Source organism: Curcuma longa, chromosome 1, assembly GCF_044706935.1.
Source record: "Curcuma longa cultivar G26 ecotype Majalengka, Jawa Barat chromosome 1, ITB_CL_G26_1.1, whole genome shotgun sequence".
Lineage (NCBI taxonomy): Eukaryota > Viridiplantae > Streptophyta > Magnoliopsida > Zingiberales > Zingiberaceae > Curcuma > Curcuma longa.
The window spans coordinates 5,284,483-5,308,831 of NC_133861.1; the positions used below are offsets into that span (position 1 = coordinate 5,284,483).

Sequence of the window (24,349 nt, forward strand, 5' to 3'; positions counted from 1 at the left end):
TCAAGGCTCTGATAAGGGCGGGCGTTACACAATTGATTTCTTGAAAGTAACAATTGTTGATGTTCAAATTATCGACAAAATTAAATAAGTTTCAAAGGTCATTCAATGGAAGGAAGAATTGTTGGAGACCCTATTAATCGATTGGTGTGTGACCAGTCGACTGATGTTTGAAAAGAGGCTTGCAGTTCTATTCGAGTCAAGCATACATATAAGATGGCAAAACACTCCTGTTCAAGTTAGAGCTCTCATATCGAGCCAAATATTTTCATGCTAAGTTCTCATTATATTGAGATTTCCTTGAGCTAGACATCCACTCTTGGTACAAGCATTTAAAGAATGATAAGCCAAATTTTTGAAGTAACTCTTTGTAACTCTCCTTGCTTTAATTTTTCTACTTGTATTATAATACTTGATGTAAGAGGTTTCACCACCTCTAGATTTGGTCAGACAAGAACGAAAATAATTAGTCGTGGTAGTTGTTAGGCTTAAGCCTTAGATGTTATCGTCTTGAAAGGTGATGAACTAAGTAAAATCAAGTGTATTAGCTTTGTCATCTTATTTTTGGCTTTGATTTGTTCAAGTTTCCGCTGCGCATATATGATCGAACCTATTCACCCCCCTCCGTCTCCTCTAACTTGTAAGGATCCTAACAACATGATCATGTATTGGTAAAGGAAGCACCAAAGAGTCATTTGCATCATTTTCTTTCATAGAACAAAAAGGGAATATGTGTTTATGGAAACAACATCTTGACTTAAAAAAATTTGTTTAACCTCTATGTCATAGACTTTGTAAACCTTTTGACCAATAGGATACCCAACGAAAATATATTTTCGAGCTCACTAATCAAATTTATGATTTGGCTTGACATTGGTGGCAAAACACAAACATCCCTCCCCCCAAGGTTAGTGGTAGATGTGATTGAAACTTCAAGGCTCTTGCCAAGCTCAAGATATGGTGATGTTTTTGCTCAATGACACCATTTTATTGGGGTGTGGAACTAACATTAGTTCTATACATTATCCCATGTCCATTGAAAAAATTTCGCATTAAATAAAACTCACCCTCTCAATCTACTCGAAATCTTTTAACTTTTCTATTAAATTGAATTTCAACGTATACAAAGAAAAGTTTTAGCAAAGACTGCATCTCAGACTAACACATAAGAACTATCCATGTATATCTAAAAAAATCATCCACAATAGTTAAAAAATAATAAGCACCCGAATGAGAGATAACTCAAAAAGCTCCCCAAATATTGCTTAACATTTTCCATTTTCCAGATGATGAAACCATGTGGTTAGTGGCACCACTATCAATGATCCATTTTCTATAAGTTTTAAAATCAAATTAGCATGAAGAGCAAAAGGGAGTGATTATACTTGTAATATTTGCCTTTGGCTAAGAATCACCATTATTCAAGAGAGTCAAAAGTTGTTGATACTATCCATATGTAAAATTTAAAATCTCTGATCGAGAATTATTTGCAAAGGATTCTCTCTTTCCTTTATTCTTCTTATTATTTTTGTGTCTAGGAGGGAAGCAATGCAAGTGGTAGCTTCTATCAATGATATGATTGCTCCCATTGCAGTTACTGCAATATAACTTTGTTTTACCTTTGTTTGATGAATTATTTCCATAATGATTTTTTTGTGTCTACCAGCATGACCTCTTTAGAGATAATTAAGTCTTTCTGTTTCTCTTCATTTAGAACCATAGAGCAAACTTTCCCAATAGTAGGAAGAGGCTCCAAAAGAAGGATTTTCCAACGAATAGCCGAATAAGATTCATTTAGGCTCATAAGAAATTGCATTACCTTTTCTCTTTGTTCTTGTTCCTCTACTTTCTTCATGGCACCACACGTATAAATTAGAAGATCATTATAAGAAGAAAGTTCACCCCATAAGCTCTTAATTTAGTAAAATAGACTGCAATAGATGTAGAACTTTGTTGTAATGAAGCAATGGCTCTTTCAAGTTGAAATATTTTGGACGCATTATTTTGAGAAAATCTTTCCTTCAAATTAGTCCAAACTTTAACAGCAGGTGTAAATCACACTATTGGCAAAATAAAGTTCAATAGAATTAAGGATCCAAGATACGACCACATCGTTGCACCTTTCCCATGAGAAAAAAATGTCATCAGTCAATGTTGGTTGCTGGATGCTTCTGTCGATAAAACATGTTTTATTTTTGGTACTAAGAGTTATACTCATTGGACAACTTCCAATGTCATATTGTCGCCAATCAAAGGTTTGGTATCCAAAATAATTCCCAAATGATCTGAGTGGTGAAGAAGAAAAGGGTGGTCAAATGTGTCAACAATGATATTTCCTCCAACTTATTTGATGATGAAGTGAATTTGTCATATTAGACAAAAAAATTTTCTCCAAAATAAATAACTCTGGTACCATGTAAAGAAATATAGAGATAAGAGAATACAAAGAAATAAAAAGATAAGAGAATTTTGAAAAATTATTTTTCATATCTTATTATGTTCAAGACCTCTTTTATATAAAAGAATGATATGCTACACACTTATCCATGAACAATCCGTGAGCATTTAGTATTAATTTTTTAAAATTTTTTAAAATTATTTTTTAATTATTTTTAGGGTTTAAGGTTTAGATTTTATGATTTAGGGTATAGTATTTAGACTAAAGTAAGTGAAAATTAAAAAAACAATTTAATACTAGGTGTTTACGGGTTGCTCATGGATGTGTGTGTAGCATATCATCACTGAGAAGCAACTTATTATCAACCTCCTTCAGATATGAATCTATCTAATTCAAAAGGGAAGAACTTGCATGAGTATCTCAATTTCAATTCAAACATGGATTTGATTCACATTCTATGTTCTGAGAATGAGAATGATTTCCCATCTAGAAATAGAGGAAAAAATGGAGTGTTTTTCTTAAGAAATGCATTGAGAAAGGACAGATGTATACAACCTTTCAACGAGATAGTGGTTTTTTCAATCTCTCAAAATGGAATCTCTTCCAAACATACATGTCATGGTTCCTTACTTAGACATGGTGGAAATATCTAAATTTCACTATCCTTTTAGAGAGTTTTTAGAATCATTGTTGGTTCTAAAGATACTAAGTAGCAAACACAAATTTGTATTAGAGATATTATGCATGTATTATATATATGATGATCAATTCCTCGTAAGATTCTTTCACAAGGCTCTGACTCTGAGAAGTAAGATTTCAAGTCTGATAAGTCAGATGATATGTTGTACATCTATCCGTGAGCACTTAGTATTAATTTTTTTTTCTAAGTTCCACTTACTTTTAGCCTAGATATTATACTTTAAATCTTAAACTCTAAATCCTAGAAGGAGATTAAAAAAAAGGAAAAAAACAATAAATTTTTGACATTTATTATGATAAAAAAATAAAGAAAATATTAGTAGTAATATCTTCTGAAATAACACTTAACATATTCTAATAATAAGAAATGCCATAAAGTTTCAGCTTCAATAAATTAACGAAGATGCTCTAATTTCATGTCTGTCTTAATATGACGGTGGACTATAACTCTTTTGCAAAAAAATTGGAATACCTTAATGGCACACGATCGATCTCACGATCATCTGCGATGGACTATAACTCATATTTAGTCGTTTGTTAAATCATACCCAAAATCCAAATGCCAATCAAAATTAGTATCTTTGTTGTAATGGCAAGAAGAAAGTCTGCGACGGCCGGCGTCGGCTACCCTGGGCTCCGTAGCGGGAGGGCCCCATTAGTATCTTCGCCTTTTCCAGGAAGGTCCGTCAGTCAATGGTGCCCGATCTCCACCAACGAACAGCTGGATTTCCCATCGTGGCGGCCCGATTCTCGGCACGTGTTCGACGCTCGCGCTGCCAAGAAGCGTGGGGATTCGTGCTTCCGCGATCGGCTGCTAGGCTGGTTGCCCGTTGCCCTCTGCCCCTGCGCTCGACGGCAAAAATGGAAACTTTTTAACTTGTAATTGAAAAGGCAGCCTTTCGATTGAGCCGTCTGCCTTTTTGTTTCTCCTTCGGCAGCAGCCCGGCTCCTCCTCGCTGCCCCAACCACCGCCTTCTCCTTATCCTTCTCCTTCTCATTCCCTCGCATAAATCTAGGTGCGGAATTCAACCGTCTCCTCTACCGATAGATGTCGATGCTCCGGCGGAGGAAGGGAGCTCAGTCTCCTCCGCCACCTCCACGGGAGCCGAGTCCTCCTAAGGAGGTCAGGGCTGGGCAGCAGAGAGGGAAGGAGCGGAAGGGGCGATGGTCCTGTCTTGACTGCTGCTGCTGGCTTATCGGGGTGATCTGCTCCGTGTGGTGGCTCTTGCTCTTCTTTTACAACGCCATGCCCGCCTCTCTTCCGCTGTACGTCACGGAGGCTATCACTGGCCCCTTGCCTGATCCTCCAGGCGTTAAGCTTCAAAAGGAAGGGCTGAAAGCCAAGCATCCCGTGGTGTTCGTCCCCGGGATCGTCACTGGGGGACTCGAGCTGTGGGAGGGCCATCAGTGCGCTGAAGGCCTCTTCCGCAAGCGCCTTTGGGGAGGGACATTCGGAGAGGTTTACAAAAGGTAAGAAGGTCCCTTTCCTAGGACGCCTCTATCTTTTTGCTGTTAATGTTGTCTGCCTAATTCGATTGGGTCTGACGTTTGGATTTTGAGAACTAGGAGCACCTTAGGAAGATAAAAAGAGAATCCATTTTCTAGGACAAAAAATAAATTCCGTACCTGAAGACATTCTTCGTTAGTGGTTTGCCGTGTTGAAGTTGGGGATTTTATGGAAACTTTTATTTGGAAATTGTAACTCGTCAGAACTGTAGTATTTCTTTAGCTAGAAATAATTCTTTGGTCCTTAAATTTTATGAAAATTAACGATGCAATTCATCCATGTCAATTTAATCATGTTATGCTACCTTATATAGACTCCAAAAAAGGATGATTCCAAGCCAACCAAGTTGCAAGCCATCCTACATTCTTTCCTTTTCTTTTATTTGTTACAAAGTTGTTATTACCACAAAAGACTTGTTAACGTCTTTGAGATTGGATTTGTAAGTCTATCTGATCTAAACCTCAAATCAATATCTAATTATGTGGTTCTTTGCTGTAGCAATCAAATTCTGGTAGCTTTCCTGTTCTAATACAAACTGAAAATATGAAAGCGTGTGATATATTGCAAATTTCATCTAGGATCTTAATTAAATCTTTCATGAAATTTGAAGGGCTTATTCTTTTAGTTTGGGCTAGTTATTGACATCGTTGTATTGTATCTAGTCGGTATGGTTCTAGCATTGGCTTTGTATTTCGTATTGAGAAATAGATATGACATACAATTGTATACTTGATACTTTTCCTTTAAATAACATGAATTCATCATACATGGATGTTCTCATAATTTTGCTGGCTTCTTATCATATTTCAAGACTAAGGTTCATGAGCAGTAACATGGAATGATTTAGCTTTGTTTCTACTTTAAAAAAAAATGATAATCCCAGTAGCCACATCTCTGGGGGTGGTCGGCCCGATCCCACGGAAGTTTCCCACCGACCACCAAGGTAAATCGGGAAGCGCATACGGTGGTCAATCCAGATGCTCAGCATCCTTTGATTGTGTTCCCCATTTGGAGGAAAATTCTTGCAAATACGCCGTAGCTGGGGATCGAAACATGGATGTCCTACCGTTGCACCATTGCCCCGGGGACGCTTTGTTTCTACTTAAATTTACTGGACTAGAGAGTGATGCACCATCCATTGTTATTTTAATCAAGTTCTACTTTTCTCACTCTGAGGTTCTTTCTCCATCCTAGCTTGATGGTAACTATGAAACACAATAATCCTTCTGCAGTGATTCTTTGTAAATTCCAGTATTCCAGCAACTTTGTCAATTATATCCCGATAAACTTGACAACTAGTTTATAATCATATACTTTGTGATTTCTGTTGCCATTCTCTTTTTCTTGTTGAGAACATAAATAAATTATCTAGTAAGCACTTCTGACTCGAGTTAAAAAACCTGTTTAAGTTATCTTACTTTGATATTTTTTCTGTAGTTCATTATGTTAACTCTTTCTTTCTGCTTAATTTTGATTTCTTATCAGTTCCTATCAAATTCATCATTAACCTTTCTACATATTTCTTCCTTCCTGTTTTTTTTGCTGCTTCCTCCTTTCCTCATATTTACTGGTGCATATGATGCCACACATTAGAGAAAACTAATAAAACCTTAATTCTCATAATTCTTTTGGGCAACAACATTGAGTGTTTTATTTCTCATTTGTTATTTGTCTCAGACCCTTATGCTGGGTTGAGCATATGTCTCTGGATAATGAAACTGGGTTGGACCCTCCTGGTATAAGAGTTAGACCAGTCACTGGGCTGGTTGCGGCTGATTATTTTGCTCCTGGGTACTTTGTGTGGGCAGTTTTGATTGCTAGCTTGGCTCACATTGGATATGAAGAGAAAACTATGTACATGGCAGCATATGACTGGCGAATCTCATTCCAGAACACGGAGGTCTGAGTTCCCTTGTCAACTACTATGTTCATCATTTTGTTTGATTTCTTGTTTTTGATCTTCAAATTTGTGTTACTTATGGAGTTTAAACACACGTTATCAACTGCAAGCCTTCAATATTCTCTTTCTTATAGGTGCGTGATCAAACATTGAGCAGAATAAAAAGTAACATAGAACTTATGGTCTCTACAAATGGTGGAAGGAAGGTGGTGGTTATTCCACATTCCATGGGCGTCTTATATTTTTTGCATTTCATGAAATGGGTTGAGGCACCTGCTCCTATGGGTGGTGGTGGTGGTCCAAACTGGTGTGCAGACCATATAAAATCGGTTATGAATATCGGTGGACCATTTTTAGGTGTTCCAAAAGCAGTTGCTGGATTATTTTCAGCTGAAGCAAAAGATGTTGCTGTTGCAAGGTAGTGTTTGTGAGCTTCTTGGATGTTACTACTATAGATGACTAATGCTTAGCCAATTTCTATTTTGGTGCCACTTTCATTTTAGTGTGGTCATTGATTGTTGTCGCCGTGAAATGTAAATATGTAACATAGAAAATATCCAGAACTCTGGTGAAAATGCAGAATTGATCGGCTACATTGATAAAATTGTTAGGAAATCCTATCCTTGATACCAGTTTAGAAATAGAGTTATTATCAAATCCTGATTGTTTTGCTTAAGGGTAGAAGTACAGGTTACTTTTCTGGGCCATTTATCGATCTTTAGTATCAAATTACTTACCACAATATTATGCTGCAGCTATGTTCTTGTAAGCACTTCTCTGTAAGACTTTTGTCCAAATCTAGGAGTAAAACAGAAGACTATTTATGACCTTTCACTTGGGCTGTAATTAGTAAATAGCTATGGCTTATGATGTGTAATAAAACTCGTCTAGGAAATATATAACAGACATTGGTGTTGGACCAAGGTTTCAGGCTATCATGAGTTCACATTGACATTTATTGCTTTGATAATAACAAACTAAAGTGACATGCTGATGGTTTTGTCTGATAAAAATTGTAGGCCTAAATGAAACTTTAGATGCTTCTAAACATAATGAAGTTTATCAAATCCAGCAAAGAGGGAATTCGTTGAAGCCAAGAGTAAGACATCAAAGTTTGAAGATATGTTTCCACATGTGTGATAATATAAATTTTATGTAATGTTCTTGATCTTAGATTATTCATTTCATATTCATCTAACTCTTAATCTATCCTAAAGCTCCTTAGTAAGCTAAAGTACTTGGCCGAGAGAGCTCCATTGACAATGAGCAGGTAATCTTATCCTGGAAAGGAGAACTGAAAGCTCTCCTAAACTGTTTGTTATTGAGGCCCAACTGAACCATTGACCATTGATCTATCACAACCCTTTTGAGTGTGCATGCAGTCATATCACAGTAATGATTAGTTTCTAGACGACTGTATTCCTAACAGCTACTTTTCCTTCTTAGCCATTACAAACCACTTGAACCTAAAATCCTGGTTTACAACATGCAGATCTCTTTTAATGTTCTTACACTCGAGAGAAGCCAATTTCTCAATCCTTTTAAGTTTAAACCCTTAACAATAGTCCTAAGAGCGGAGCTATTGCTCATACTTGGAAACTTCTGCCCCAGTTGCAAAGCTAAATCCTACAAGAGTCCTATTGTGACTGGCTGCTAAGCTTGATTGGCTTCTACAAGAGTTGAACATTAAGAATGTGTTTCTCAATGGAGATTTAGAGGCATAAGTGTACATGGATGCACCCCGAGTATTTGTTGAAAATTTCAATACAAGTGCGTTTGAACTGAAAAAATCTTGAAACAATCCTGAGGCCTTAGTTTGAGAAATTTACTCCATTTGTCAAAACATAGGGTACTCTCAAAGTACAAATTGATCATGCACTAATCACTAGACATTCTCAGATGGGAAAATAACTGTGCCAATTGTGTATGTCGATGAAATAGTTTTCATTGGAGATGATGTATTTGAGATGAACTTGTTGAAGACTTCCCTTTCTTCAACATTCAATATCAAAGACTTGGAATCTAAGATACCATGCTGTATGGAGGTTGCGAGATCAAAAACAAAATTGTTCTCTCAACAAAAGTACATCCTTGATCTTGTTAAGGTGACTAGGATGAGCGACTGTAGACCCACAAACACTGCAATGGTTCCAGAAACTTAGAGATCATAAGGAAGGAGATCTAGTGAATATAACTCAGTATCAAAAACTAATGGAGAATTTATCAACTTATCTCATACACGACCAAATATTGCTTTTTCTGTGAGTCTAGTAAGTCAATTTATGTGTTTGCCTTATAAGAAACAAGTTGAAGCAATTTATGAGATTCTTCGATACTTGAAAAGTTATCTAGTCAAATCTGGAATATTCGACTGAAATATTCCACAGATTTTTCGTAGTTTCTTATTGTTACAGTTTACTAGAGGAGGAAAAAAAATGATTTTTATGCCTAGTTGCTGATTTTGTGACTATAACACTTAATATTTTTTTGTATTTTGTATCCTAGACTAGGAACTGTGAACTTGTAATCGATAATTTTGCATATTATGCCAATAAGAATTCTAGTTGTATGAGGATTCTTGTTGCACTTATTTGATCACAATTTGTTCTTGATATTATAGCACTTAATTGTTTGTATATCAGCATCAAATTTGAATTATGAAAAATATTAGTTTGCCTAGCCTTGAATGGGAGCCTTGGCCAATGGTAAAATTGCTGTCATGTGACTTGGAGGTCATGGGTTCGAGTATTGGAAACAATCTCCGTGATTAGCACACAATTCAAGCACTCTAGCGGACCAATTCAATGTTCAATCCCATCATATCAAAGCAGTTTGAAAGTTGTCATGTAATACAAACAAATTTAGTGTAGGAGAATATGCAAAAGTGATTACCCATGTTGGGTAAAATAGTGTTAACTGTGGAGTTTAATTATTTATTATGATACTTGTACATCAACAGTTTTTGTGTTGGTGAAACAATGCCTTTGTTTCATTTATTTTCTTTTTGTTCACATCAAAAGCAATATTTGACTCTTCAATATTATTTTAATTAGTGAGCTTGAATTTTAAAAAATGTTTAGCAAGAGTGGCTCCACATCTCCAATCCCATCTTGGGCTAGAAAGTTAACAGATAAATTGCTTAGAGTTCAAACACTGGTGATAGAACTTTTTTACATATTAATATGGTGAGCAAAGACCAGATGATTTGTGGCTTCTAATTTTATATCATTTCTCCAATTAACTTGTAGTATAACTTCTCCTTTTCCTTTGTAGGGCCATAGCACCTGGTTTTTTGGATTCTGACTTTCTTGGTCTTCAAACATTACGTCATGTCATGCGCATGACTCGAACATGGGACTCAACTATGTCCATGATTCCAAAAGGTGGTGATACAATTTGGGGTGGTTTAGATTGGTCACCTGAGGAATTCTATGAGTGTGCTCCTAAGAAGAATAAGAATAATGATTCTCATCTATCCAAAGATGTTGATACTAAGATGATTGAAGTTCCATCAAGAGTTAACTATGGCAGGATTGTTTCTTTTGGGAAAGATGTTGCAGAGACACCTTCATCCAAGTTAAAGCAGACTGATTTTCAGGTATTTAAAACTTTGTTTCTGATATGTATTTATCATAAATCATCCACACTAGCATATAGGAATTTGTTAAATCCTTTGTATATTTTACATATTCATGCTAGTTGTATCAAATTCTAGATTCTTTCAGTGAATGCTTTGTGTTTTTACCTTAGATACTTAAATTCAGGTTACTTCATCCAAATAAAGACAACATTATCCTGTTAATGATACAATCAAATTGCACAACAAGATCTCTGACTTGATAATACTTCACATATGCACAATGAAATGCTCAGTTTGATAGTGATTATAGCTCTGATTTTCTTATCATGGTTCACATCCCTTGTAAGTGCCATGTAGTGATAAATACCTACAAATACAAGTTATGTCAAAATATAAATGACTAAATGGTAATTCTAAAGTCTGAAAGCGATGATGGAGTAGCATAAATGGAGGGGACACCTTATATCAGCAGTAGTGGTGAGATGGGAAAGATGAAAAGAAAAAGACATGAAGACGGACAAAGAATGTACAACCTAGAAGGTAAACCCACGTCAGAGACCCCTGTTAAGCTCCATCAGGCAGCTTAGCTCCATTGAAATTGTGTAGCCGAACAACCTGTTGCAAATGAATGGTCATTTTTTGGTTGTGAAGCTTAACTTGCTACAAGCTTTGTTAATCTCTTACCATTATATCAAACCTGGGTACTGATCAGACACATGACATGGATATAGTTTATTGTTTCGAAAGTTTTTATGAACTTCTGAATAAACCAACCAGACTTGAACCTTACTAAAAATGCAAGTTTATAGAAGGTTTCTTCATACAACCACCTATTTTATAGCATCCAAGCTATTTGTGTTTTGACTGCCTTGTGATGTTGAACTGAATCCTTTTTAGATGGATTACTTAGATTGTATCGGAGTTTCAGTTTATGACCGGAATGATTTTGGTATTATGCCAAATATTTTTTGGAATCTTCCTTGCTAAGTATTCAATCGATCATGAACTATTTGTATTTTTCAGTTTGTCATGTATGTAGGCAACCTTGACCTAGTTGAACTTCTCCAACTTGTACCTGCAATTCATGTTTCTGCACCTGCAGACACACTTAACGAAATACATTAGAGTAACATAAACTAATCCTAACTTAAGCCCTTTCGCAACCACATTAAAACAAGCTAATAACTTAGGAAATGATTGCATTAACAATTGCTTCCCATTTTTTTATTGGTCACTATTTTGATTGAAAAAACCTAAAACTTGTGGCCTAGAATTGCTAGCTTCTTTTATTGAAATAGGAGAAATTCTTGACTCAACTTCTCTTCATTTTGTTAGAGCTTTTTAACTTGTAAATCGGTTGAATTATGAATTAGCCTCCTCTCTCTCCTTCTACCTCTATGCTTAGCATCTTACATTGAAGGTCTATTATGATTGAAAGCATAACAGATGTAGAAGTTTGCTAGTTGTTTCGGTGAGCTTAGAGCTCAAGTGGGAAGTTTGCTAGAGGAGATTAGGTTGGGAGGAATTTGTCTGGATCGAGTGGAGTTATAGTTTCATTTCAAACGAATTGCTTGGATTTCAATCGAAGTGGATGGAGAGTTTGATTAGGTTTAATTGATCTAATAGGACTTCTCTTGATGTAGATTGAGTTGGGTTGAAAGCTGAGCTGCTTGCCTAAGGTGAATGGGTGTTGGAACCAAGGTTCAAAATCTTGAACCATGTTGGAGTTCTGGTCTTTTATTGGAATGATACTATTTTTGTATCATGCCGACGTTTTAATGCATGGTGCCGGTGATGGATTGGAGGTTGAAGGAGGAAGGAGATGAAGCAGAGGAAGAAGACATTATTTGTACTGAGTGGTATCGAGTTTTGATAATTTACCAGAATGATATGTTTTGACCATTTCGCTTGGCCCGGTACAAGATTTCAAACCATGGTTAGAACTGGAAGGGTTGAGATGAAGTTTGGCTAATAGGATGAGGTAAAGTGGCTTTTTGGATTGAGTGGGTTGAGATGGGGAGGGTTTGGGTTTGGGTGAGCTAGATTGAATTGGAGATTGTATGTTCAAGGTGGCGAAAAGTTTATTGCCTAGAGCTTTGTAGCACTGTAACAAGATGCAACAAAGTTTTTGATGCTTTCAAAAGCTCTCTTGCTTGACTCTCTTTTTACAGGTCTGTGTCCAATGAGAATTCACCATGCTGCCAAGTCGTTTAGGTGGCTCCAGCCTATTCTTGTATTTTTTTTTTCAACCTATTCTTGTATTTTTTTCAACCTATTTTTGTAATATTTTTCAAGTATTGTCTGAGAATTGTGTGAACATGTATCAGCTTTTCATTGGCTAGGCATAGAGGACATGGATTTAATTAAGTTCTTGTTGCCTATCAAAATGCCTTGAGAATTTTTGAATTTTTTTTTACTCATATTGGTTAATATCTTCAATCTTAATTAACTGTTGCATGTCTTCCTTCATAGGTTTTGCAAGCTGCACCACTTCTAGTGGTCAAAGTAATTATATCGATAAAGTAATTTTAATGTCAGAATAAAGTTTTCCCAGATCTAACATTTCTAATAGGTAGTAACCTCGGTGTATACAGGATGCAGTCAAAGGAAACAGTGTTGCCTATTCAAATTCTTCTTGTCGAGAAATTTGGACCGAATACCATGAATTGGGTTGGGCAGGAATTAAAGCAGTTGCTGATTTTAAAGTATATACTGCTGGTTCTCTTCTGGATCTTCTTCATTTTGTTGCTCCAAAGATGATGCAGCGTGGAAGTGCACACTATTCATATGGAATTGCTGATGATCTTGATGATCCAAAGTATATGCACTATAAGTATTGGTCAAATCCCTTGGAGACAAAGTAAGCAACTTGCAAACTCTAGAATTGTCCATTAGGACCTATTTTAAAAGCAAATCCTTTGCTTATCTGTATCATGATTTTAGACCGAATTCCTTGCTATATTTGAAAATATATTTTTCAGTCCCTGAGATAGGTTATTACTTCTCTGAAGCACATCATAATAAGCATCAAAATCAAAAGGTACTTTACTATTCCATGCAAACTAATATCTCCAGAATTGTATCCTCCTGATTATCCTAAAAGTATTTAGAGGAAATGCAACAAGTAGAAGCACAACTTAAATATTTTAGTTTGTGAGAGAAAAAGTTCTGTTGTTGTGATACAAATTAAATGTCAAATAAGCATTTTGCTTAACTACCATGTAATTTTAGAGAAGAAAAAAAAGAAAGAACAATCAATTATCTTGCACTGAATAACAAGATAAATATTAGCTGCATTCTTTATGAATATTAAGTATCTACAGAGAAATTTTGAATTTACAGTTGAGAAAGTGTACTTGTAGCATCTTTAATTGAAAAGATAAATCCATATATTTTCCATTTTCTAAACACCCTGTATTTAACTATGTAAAACAATATTAGTTTACATTCACATTCTTGTACTCATATTAATGTACAAATTGCTGTCTCCCAGGTTACCTAATGCTCCTGATATGGAGATATACTCCCTATATGGAGTGGGAATACCTACAGAAAGAGCATATGTTTACAAGTTATCCCCATATGCAGAATGCTATATTCCATTTCAGATTGATACTTCTGCAAACGATGAAGGAAACCGCTTGCAAGGTGGTGTATACCTGGCTAATGGAGATGAGACTGTGCCAGTGTTAAGTTCAGGATATATGTGCGCAAAAGGGTGGCGTGGAAAAACCCGATTCAATCCTTCTGGTATGAAGACTTACATCAGGGAGTATGATCACTCTCCTCCAGCTAATCTCTTGGAAGGCCGTGGTACACAGAGTGGTGCTCATGTTGATATAATGGGCAATTTTGCATTGATAGAGGATATTATTAGAGTAGCTGCTGGGGCTACGGGAGACGACTTGGGTGGCGATCAAGTCTACACTGATATATTTAAATGGTCAGAAAGAATCAACTTACATTTATAAATCCAGTTGAATACCCATAATGTGAATACTTGAAGTACATACAAGAAAGAGCAGTGATTTTATGGTACATAATGGAGGTATAATTTGTGTGATCGTCATTTATCTGACGGCCAATGATAAATTAAGAGGTTGTCACTCGAGTGCTGCTACCATTGGTGGATTTAGTTGGGCAATCTTTTGTGAACATGAAAGTTTTCTGTTGAAGCTCCATTGGGCAATCAAATAATCGATTGAATCAATCAATCATTTATATAGGTTGTGCTTCCAGCTCTATTGATTGTATTAAGCATTTTACTACTTACAATATATTTTCTTTGGAGGATATCTTGAAGGTTCTATACAATGACACGGTGAAGAAGAGAAGATTGCCAGTGCTTGTCCTTCGGTCTAGAATATATTTGCCTTTGCGGGATTGGAATTCACAAGGCTTGGAGCAGCAGCACAAGGTAGCTAGTTACTAATTTGGAAAGGCTGTGACTTGGTGCATTTTGTGCTCATCCAGGTGATGAACTCTGATTGTCTTTTAAGCAGGTTTTTTTTTTTGTTATTGTATATTGTGGCAATTCATCTAGACCATGGAATTATCTCATTCATTTGTTATATTCGAGCGTGGCTCGAAATGCCTAAGCCCAAATTAATTTTGAATTCACAGAGTTATGTTTATAAATACTCTTTGTTCTTAAGTCTGGAAATTCATATTAAATTATAATGTCATAATCTCATTCACTTATGGCTTGATAGGATTGGCTTAATGATGACTTTGCCATTATATAGGCAGCATGTAGGGTAGATCATCTAGCAGTTGTGGGTAAAATTTTTATACCAAGACTTTAGAAGCTCAAAGAAACAAAAGGGCCAATTTTGTAAATTGAACCAGTTTAAAACCATCTACAAATTTTGAAACCATTTAAAATGTTTTAGTGGAACGCTGACGACCTTTGGGCACTTGAAAACTTTAAAAAGAAAATCAAAAGGGACTTCAAATGATCTGAGGAAGATCTTAAGATCTGACAAAGAAAACACTTATTTTTTAAATTGAACCATTTTAGTGCCATTTAATAGTTCTAAATAAAATTGCTCCCTATATGATATGGTGTAATGATAAGAGGTAGCGTATGTATGCGGCATTTGAATAATTAGTAATATTTAAGTATTATTTTAGGAGTCATTTTATTTTTTAAATTTATTGGATGGTTGAAATATGAAGTTGAATCGTCTATTTTAAGATTCATTGATGTAAATTGAATATTTAATATATAAAAATAATTTTAGATAAAATTGTTAAATAGCCTTCAATACTAAAACATTTAGAAAGCACTAAAACATTTAAAAAGGTTAATATGACTCTGGAGGACCAGAAACATAAAATAGGGCTAGTTTTAGGAATTAGACAAGTTTAGGAACCTTGAGTAGTTTTCGGAACATTTAGATTGTTTTTTAAAATCAAATATCAAAATAAAAAAAAAGTGCAATAAGACTTGTGCGGTAAAATGGGTTAACCCATGATAGGACTGATCAATCTATCAAAAATCCATCATATCATATTATGGGGCGGAACGGGTCGGCTCGCCGTCTTGCCTGGGCCAATCCAAGGATCAATCCAAAGACCTACTAAAAACCAAGTCAATCTCCAATCCAATTCAACTCAAAGCGAGTTACGAATTAGATGGGTCAATCCAAAAACCTACTAAAAAATAAAATATATATACAAGGTTAAAATTTTTACGTTTGGATTGCGGATTATATGGGTTATGTCCACGAGTCCATTAAAAAATAAAATATATATATATAGAACATGTTAAAAATTTTAAGTTTGGTTGGGGATTCGGTAGGTTAAGCTCATGAGTTCATTAAAAATTTTTACTTTTATTTTAAATTTTAGAAGAAAAAAATAAATTTCTCAATACGCGGGCCAACCCAAGTCCACCGCGAACCAACTTGTGTGAGTCGCGGATCTAGGCAAGCCAACCCACTTGGACTCATCTTAAAATGAGTTGATAAAATATCAATTCAATTCACTTAAATTGTTTGATAAGGTAGATCAACTCAATGGATCTAACCTAAATTGACGATTTTAATAAGACTCCAAATGATAAATACAATACAATTTTTTTTATATGATGGTTCTATGACTAAAAGGAGTTAATAGCACTTGACCTACAAATACAACTCTTATTTTTATTAATGCTTTTAGAAAAGTCAATCAACAAGGTTAAATACAATGGAAATAAACATAAGTCGAATTAATATTAACAATACTGGTATACTATAGTTTAAAACTCTTAATCATACTCACGGCTTATGACTTTTTGATGAGTCACTCTCAAATTTCATTATATTTTCATTTTCTCGGGTTTCTTTTAAAAGAGGAAAAACCTCTTATAAGTCTTACAAGAAGATAGAAACTATAAGTAAAGATAAGCAAGACAATTATGAATCTAGGCTATGAAACACATCAAGGAAACTCAAGGAATATCAAAATGTTGATCAAATTTTTTTAGTCTCAAGGACTCTCCTTAGTCTCCTTATACAATCTTCACATTTCTATTATGTAATATGCAAGTCAACTAGACACATCCCTAATCGATTGTTCTCATGATCGCCTTAGGGCTGTAGTTCGCTAACAAATCTTGGAAGTCCACCATCTCCACACTAGTCGACAATTCTCCTCAACAATGACTAGTTAAGTCGATTGATACCAACTTTAATATATAGACTACTCAACTAACTGCTTCTTATTGCTAATGGCTGTAACTTTCATCCATCTAATTGACAATCTTCTTTTTGGCTGTTGTTAGGGATCAATTGGTTGCCTAAATGACTCAACATGTCCAATCAATTGAGCTTTGAACAGAATCATTCAATTGACTAGCCATCAAGCATGAGTCAATTCCTTAATCAACTTGATTTACTAGTTAACTAGATTGTTGATTCTAACCTATCTAATGATATAGTTCTTGCTTAAGTCAAGAGCTACTGTGAACTTAAAATACAAATCACTTGACTCTCACAATCCACTTAAATTTACCTTTTACAACTTGATTTTAACAACCAAAGTCATTTTCCATCGTGTCTTTCTGATGCATCGAGCCCTTAGCTAACCCCACCTGTCATCCTTTGCTATTTATCAACATATATAGTTAGCTTATCCTATCTTCATCAACATTGGAACCTTGATGTTCTTCGCCCCTCAATCTCTCAAATGTACTATTTCATTCTTTTTCAATTTCCAATTGACTTTAAGCCTTCAAGCCAACCAATTTGGCAATGCTAATGCATCCTCTACACTTATCTTGTTGAGTCGCAAACTCCACAAGCTTCATGTGCATCTTTGTTAAGTCCTTGCACAACTTAACACACATTAAATACATAGGTAAAATCTAACTCAAACCCTTTGTCTATTGTTCTGGTCGGATGTCGTAGATAGTCAAGTCATCAGTCAATAAGCGATTCAACGCACGCCAGACTCTACTTCCATCAGTTGAAGAACTTAAATACAAACTTGGAAGGGAGGTTAGGTTGGCGCCAGAAAGTCTCAGCAAATCACTCCAGCATTCAAGTTAGGGTTTGTTGAAGAAAGAGAGTGATGTTTTCTAGAGAAAAAAGAAGAATTCTCGAATTTGCCTGAGTCTATATATACCTTTGCGAGAGTTTATATACTCATCTGAAAAGCATCTCCACGTCGACCCAAGGGGAGGGATCGTCTAGAGAATTTGAGGAGATCAGATCTGGCAACTGCTGACATTATACACATACAGGAGGAATCTAGGAGACCAGATCTGATAACCTCATAATCACCCTCTTTTTGTTAAGTTGTTATGCGGCTGTCACTGAATATTTCAGCTTCCTTTTGGCGTTATGCACAGATATGGGATCGTCTGGGGGAGATTACGTCTGATAACCTCGTAATTGCATTCTTTTTATATCTTCTGGTTGTTACATGCTTCAGGAGTTTGTGCAACCTCCAAATTAGGCAAAAAGGTGGTGTCCAATGCCAGGATAATGAAAGGCCAAGTGGCCGAATGACTGAGCGATTGAGTGGCCGAGATGCTAAGTGGTCGAGTAGCCAAGACATCAAGTGGTCGAGTAGTCAAGTGGCTGAGAGATCGAGTAACTGAGTGACCGAAAGGTCGAGAGGCTGAGTGGCCTAGAGGCCGAGACATCGAGTGGCTGAGTGGTCGGACTGAGTGATCGAGTGGCCGAGTGACCGAGAGGTCGAGAGGTTGTAAAGATAGGTCTTAGAGTATGGTTCATTCTCAGTTGACTATTGACTTGTGACTCACCATATCAGCTTATCTTTTGACTGCAAGTGCCACGTAGGAGCAACCAAAATCTACCACATCATAAACCTTCTCTTTAAGTCTAGTCGAAGTAGGTGTAGATCGACTGACTGGACGACATTAGGTTGGGCGAATTCCCATCGTCTTAGGTTTGTAGGGGTGAGGGGTGACATTTAATGAACTAGATACGCAAGATCACATATCATTCCACGAGAGGATTTTGATGATGCGGGATCGACTTCGATCTATGAGCACGTCCCATTGCATTAATCAGCGAAGGCGTGCAACTTTTGTTCTGAGAACCACACAGTCAGATCGGGCATGGTGTTGTCGTGTGTCTATCCTCAACATCCCACCATCGCGTTTAAAACCTCGACTACGATTAAAGGACGAGATTGATGACACACTTCAAATGAGGAGAAGGGTCACGATGATCTGATTGGTCTGTCTCATGGCGCCCCTCGACCGTGGCGATGTAGTCGTCCACATCCAACAGTCTCTCCAAGTGACACGGCAGCCCTACTGTGCGATTAGGTAAAAGTATAAAAGGGATTGTACCGGAGGCTGTCGTCTTCATCAGTGCACTCAGACTTCTCGTGGAGCTGTTTTCTCTCGTCTCCTTCTCCTTCCCTTCGTCTACCAACTCCTCTCTTTGTCGTCGCTTCTGACTTCGGAAATCCTGTCATTGCCCTCACCATAGTTGTAAGTTTAGCTTTCCTCCTGACGGTCATCATTGTTGTTTCGACCGAAAACCCATGGCCCCCGAAAACCCTTGGTACGAGACCCATTGTTCCATATACGAGAAAGACACTGCCCGCCATCTCCAGCTATAGTATAAGATCCCTTTCGACCACACTATTTTACATCCTAGTATTAGAACACCGATCTCATGAGCCCCTGCCCGGTTATATAACCTACTTCCATAGTCAATTAGTGAGTGGCCTTAGGTTTCCAATCCCATCCTTCGTGCAAGACTTAGCCACTATCTTCCAAATCAACCTATCCCAACTCGCACCTAATTCCTACCATCTGATTTGTGAGGTAGTCATCGTCTATCAGCTGTACCAAGTTTCCTTGGATCTGCCACTTTTTCATCTTTTTTCAACCTTAGGTGCACAGAGTGTGGAGTGTTTTACTTTGTCGCTTGGCTGGGGTGCACATTTTTTTGTGAGTACCCGACATCACACAAGGGCTAGAAAGGGCGCTTTTTCTACGTTAAACCCGCACGAGAAATCCCAACAGGCCTGAGAGGAGTCGCTTCGCGCAAAACATGCTCTAGTGTCTCAAGACGTGGCTTTAGCCACCCTCAAGGGGCAACACATACAATTGTAGGCGGATCTCCGTGCCTCAGCCTTAAACAAAGAGTAACTGGAGCTATTATTAGAGGCAGCTAAGGCAGAACTGGCAAACTATTAGTTGATGAGGAAGTTCGGCAGTCAGAGTAGAAGCGAGCATTCTTGGTGTCAACAAAGTTCTATGACTTGTTGGCATAACGATCAAGTAAGATGCTTAAATATGGATTTAACAGCGCTATCCGCCAATTCTCCAAGCTCATTGCCAAGAGGAGCGACCTCAGCTTTTTGGACACGAAGAAAGTCTACGACGATTTGCCAGACTCTGAGAAAGGCGATGCTCCCTTGGACTTAGAGAAAATTGACCTAGCCGACCCTACTTATGGTTGTTTTGTTGTTGTTGTTTTTTTTTTTGCAATGTACTTTTGTAGTCAGAAGAAACCTAATAGAAAACTTCATTTTGTTTGAAATGCATCTAAGTGTTTGTGATATGTACTGTCTCTTAACATTTCTATCTAAGGTCTTATCAAGAGCGTAGGACGGGTCATGATGGGGGTTAGGGGAAAATGGGTGAGCAACCGGTGAGAATAGGGCCAGAGCTTAATTGGGGTATGACCTGACCCATTATTGAAGTCTTTGCCTTGGATGTCAAACGTTACTAGATTTTGAAGTTGGCGATTAAAGCCAAGTGTTGAACGGAGAATAATCACCATGGAACCCTCTAGTCACTGAGAACATAGTGTCTGAGTACGCCGAGGAGGACTGAAAGCTCAAGTCCTAAAGACTGAGATAGAGAATCAAATCTACGCAGAACTAAGTCTTGGTGAAAGGAGAGGGAGTCATAAGTCTTGGACCTGTTGGAAGATAGAGTTGTTAACATAGGGCTAGAATTTGAGTCTGTCATAAGGTGGAGTCACTAGCGAGGGGCTAGGAATCTGTGTATGTCTGACTACATAAGGCGGAGCCATTAACAAACACATGTACTTAGTATATAGCAAGGGGTTAGGAGGGTTGGGAAGAGAGCATTGGGCTGTGTCCTATGAAGCTCATAAAGGATTATCTGAGTCAGGTGGACTTAGTTCCACATGGGGCTTTGGATTAGAAGTTAATTAAGAATCCGTGCTTGTCATAAGACGGAGCCACTAGCGAGAGGTTAGGAAGGACGAGAGTGTCGGGCCTATTAGAAGGCTGAGTCACTAGCGTACGGGGCTATTTTGTTAAAGATAAGAACAAAATTAATAAGATGGAAATTTATTAAAAAGATAACTAATCTTATCCGATTAGTGTTTGTCGTAAGGCGGAGTTATTAGCATGATGGCTTGACTATATAAAAAGAGGAGTTCCTCCTGGTCGAACCGGCGGGCTAGGCCGGTGCTTCATTGGTGGCTACATCCTCTTAAGACCAGCGACCCAACAGTCATAAGACGGAGCCACTAGCGAGAGGCTAGGAAGGACGAGAGTGTCGGGCCTATTAGAAGGCTGAGTCACTAGCACGGGGCTAGGAATTCATATTTGTCGTAAGGCAGAGCTATTAGCGAGGGGCTAAGAGGGCCGAGAGTGTCGGCCCTATCGGAAGGCTAAGTTGCTCAAGCAGGGCTAGGAATCCATGTCTGTTGTAAGGCGGAGCCACTAGTGAGGGGCTAGGAGGGTTAAGAGTGTCAGGCCTGTCGGAAGGCTGAGTCACTAGCACGGGATTAGGAATCCATATCTGTTGTAAGGCGGAGCCATTAGCGAGGGGCTAGGAGGGTCAAGTGTCGGGTCTGTCGGAAGACCGAGTCGCTAGCGCGGGGCTAAGAATCCATGCTTATTGTAAGGTGGAGGCGAGACACGATTCAACTAGCCAAAGAACTAAAATCTTTCTTCATAGAGTGTGGGGGTTTACAATAACAAATAAGTAGTCATACCAGTAAAATGTCATGGTCGCGGGGAGCTCCTTTCATTAGGGTCGGTCAAATAGTATGACTCGCAATCAAGTCGGCACGTAATTTAGTAGGGTCCTTCCCAGCGTGGCTCCAACTTACTGACATTACCCATAGGTTTTACTTTCTTCCAAATGAATTCTCCGACTTGAAAGGAGCGGGGAATAACCCACTTGTTATAAGTTTGGCTCATGCGTGTAGGGTCTAAAGAATGAGCTACATCTCCACAATGGCATGATATTGTCCACTTTGGGCCTAAGCCCTCATGGTTTTGTTCTTGGGCTCCCCCCAAAAGGCCTCATGCCAATGGAGATACTTTCCATCCTTTTAACCCCATGATCTTTCCATGTGCTTTAGATGTGGGACTATGTTTGCACCCTTACAACCCAATAATCCCCCCCTCAAACAAAGGACCACATGCTAAAACGGAAAGCCCCCTGAATCCTCGACCCACCAGGACTTTTTCACCTAGCCGCAACTAGGACTTTTTGCCCCTCGGTCCACCCAACCTACTGGGACTTTCACTTAGTCGCAACTAGGACTTTTTGCCCCTCGATCCACCCGACCTACTAGGACTTTCACCTGGTGTCTGGTCCTCTTGATTTAGACACGGGAGCACCCACTTCCTTTGTTTTAAGGTTCAAAGCACATGGTTAGATCTGGATCATGGCTCATCCGGCGGTTAGTCCGTCAGGTCTCCGCGAATGTCCACATCTCCACAATGGCATGATATTGTATGGTTTTGTTCTTGGGCTCTCCAAAATGTCTTGCCGGTAGGCGTTAAGCCGTCTGTTTATATTATCACAAGTTTCTGAGATGAGGTCCAACTCTAACGACCTTTGATTAGAGTTTTCTCCCCCCACCCCCCCCCCCCCCCCCACCCCCTTCATACGCCTACATCTTGGGTGACTCGTGACCAATTTCCATTGGTACTACGACTCCACCACTGTAGATGAGATGAAATGGTATCATACCAGTGCTGTCACGTGGCGTTGTGCGATAGGCCCATAGAATATTGGGGAGTTCCTCGACCCCAACAACCTTTAGCGTGATCTAGTTTATTTTTCAATCCTCAAACGAGTTCCCGATTTATGACCTTGGTCTAGCTGTTACTCTATGAATATACTGAATCTTGAAACCTTGACACCATTCTCGGAGTTTATGACCTTGAAATTACTTTCCATTGTCGGGCACTCATCTGTGAGGGATGTCGTAACGACAGATAATGCTTTGTCATAGAAACTTGAGGATACTCTTTTTAGTGATCCGCGTCAGTGGTTTGGCTTCCACCCATTTCAAGAAGTAATCTATCGCAACCATGAGAAACTTCTGTTGGTTGGGTCTAGTAGGAAAGGGACCAACGATGTCTATCCCCCACTGATCAAAGGAGCAGGAGACAGATCAGGTTTTTAGTAGCTCGAGTGGATGATGAAACATGGATTGATATTTCTGGCAACTGAGACAGGTACTGACTAGTTGAGTCGTGTCAGCTTGCAAGGTGGGTCAGAAGTATCCGACCAACAATACCTTCCAAGCCACAGTTCGTCCGTCGATATGATTTCCACAATAACTTTGATGGATTTCACGCATGACGTAGTTAGCTTCATCAAGTCTTAAGCATATTTGAGGAGAGGGTGAGAGAAAGCTTGTTTGTATAAGATATCTCGGATCAGAGTGAAATGGTCAGATCTTTTCTTGAGGACCAAGCTTGTCTAGGTTAGAGCTATTTGAAGACACTTGGAGTTGATTGGAACCTTATCTATAGTGAAAAGGTCAAAGGATTATCCAAGAATTTTGATTGATAGTATAAATAGTTGACAGATAACATAGTCATTTGAAGATTCAATTACAAAGCTACCAAGAGAGTCAATTAATGGTACAAAAAGTCGATTGATAACATAGTCTTCTAAAGATTCAGCCACGAAGCTATCTAGTGGAGTCAACTATGGGTTGAAGGATTTGATTGATGACTTAGTTATCAAAAGTCCAAGCTGATAGCTGATCTAATAGAGTCAACTAGTATCACAATAATCAATTAATAGTAGGATAGTGTTGATTGATTACAAAATAATCATTACATATAGGGTTTTAAGATTGGTAGAACAATCAACTGTTTTGGGCATTCGAGTCAACTATGGGTCAACATACTTGTTCTATATATAGCAAGCAAAACCACTTCAAATGAGCCAACATTGATCGTGTGCCCATTGTTGTCGTTTTATTGTTTTGAAGTATTGCATTCAATTTTGATGAATGTTTTCCTCTATCAAGTTTATTTTCACATTTGTAGTTTATCTTGTACTTCATTTAATATTATGTTAAAAGAGAACTACTTTTTATATGAGGTTTTCCCACCTTTAGAAAGGAGGGATCATTTTGATTAGTAGTTTCCAGAGATGAACTAAACCACGTGAAATATCTATATGAGCATTGTGTTCATTGCTTATTTTTCCATTGCATTATTTTTGATATTTGAATTGATAATAAATTATTATTAAGGCCCTGAATTTGCAAGAGCGAAAAAGAAGAATGTGAATTTTCATGTGATGTCTATTCATCCTCTCTAGATGCACAACGATCTTAATAAGTGGTATCAAACAAGTAAGCTTTGATAGGGCAAACAGTTGATAAACCAAGAATTTATTTATTTATTTAATAGATGACACTTTAAGAGGGTTACAACAAGCCGCAACCTTTGTTCTTCAATAGGGTACTTGAACTCTAGAATGGAATATCTTTAAATATCAAAATTTGAGAACTCGACAATGAACTCACAACACCTATTAATAAGCTCGGTGAACCTCTA

General features: G+C 37.8%; 1 protein-coding gene across 1 annotated transcript; it reads left to right on the plus strand.

Annotated features, from left to right (window-relative positions):
- Nucleotides 1-4,077: 4,077 nt before the first annotated feature.
- On the plus strand, nt 4,078-14,735 carry LOC141831934 (phospholipid:diacylglycerol acyltransferase 1-like). Its single transcript, XM_074719365.1, has 6 exons — nt 4,078-4,564; nt 6,279-6,501; nt 6,636-6,919; nt 9,775-10,099; nt 12,676-12,941; nt 13,575-14,735. Exons 1-6 carry the CDS (start codon nt 4,143-4,145, stop codon nt 14,050-14,052), a joined length of 1,998 nt encoding a protein of 665 aa, XP_074575466.1. The 5' UTR covers nt 4,078-4,142; the 3' UTR covers nt 14,053-14,735.
- Nucleotides 14,736-24,349: the final 9,614 nt, after the last annotated feature.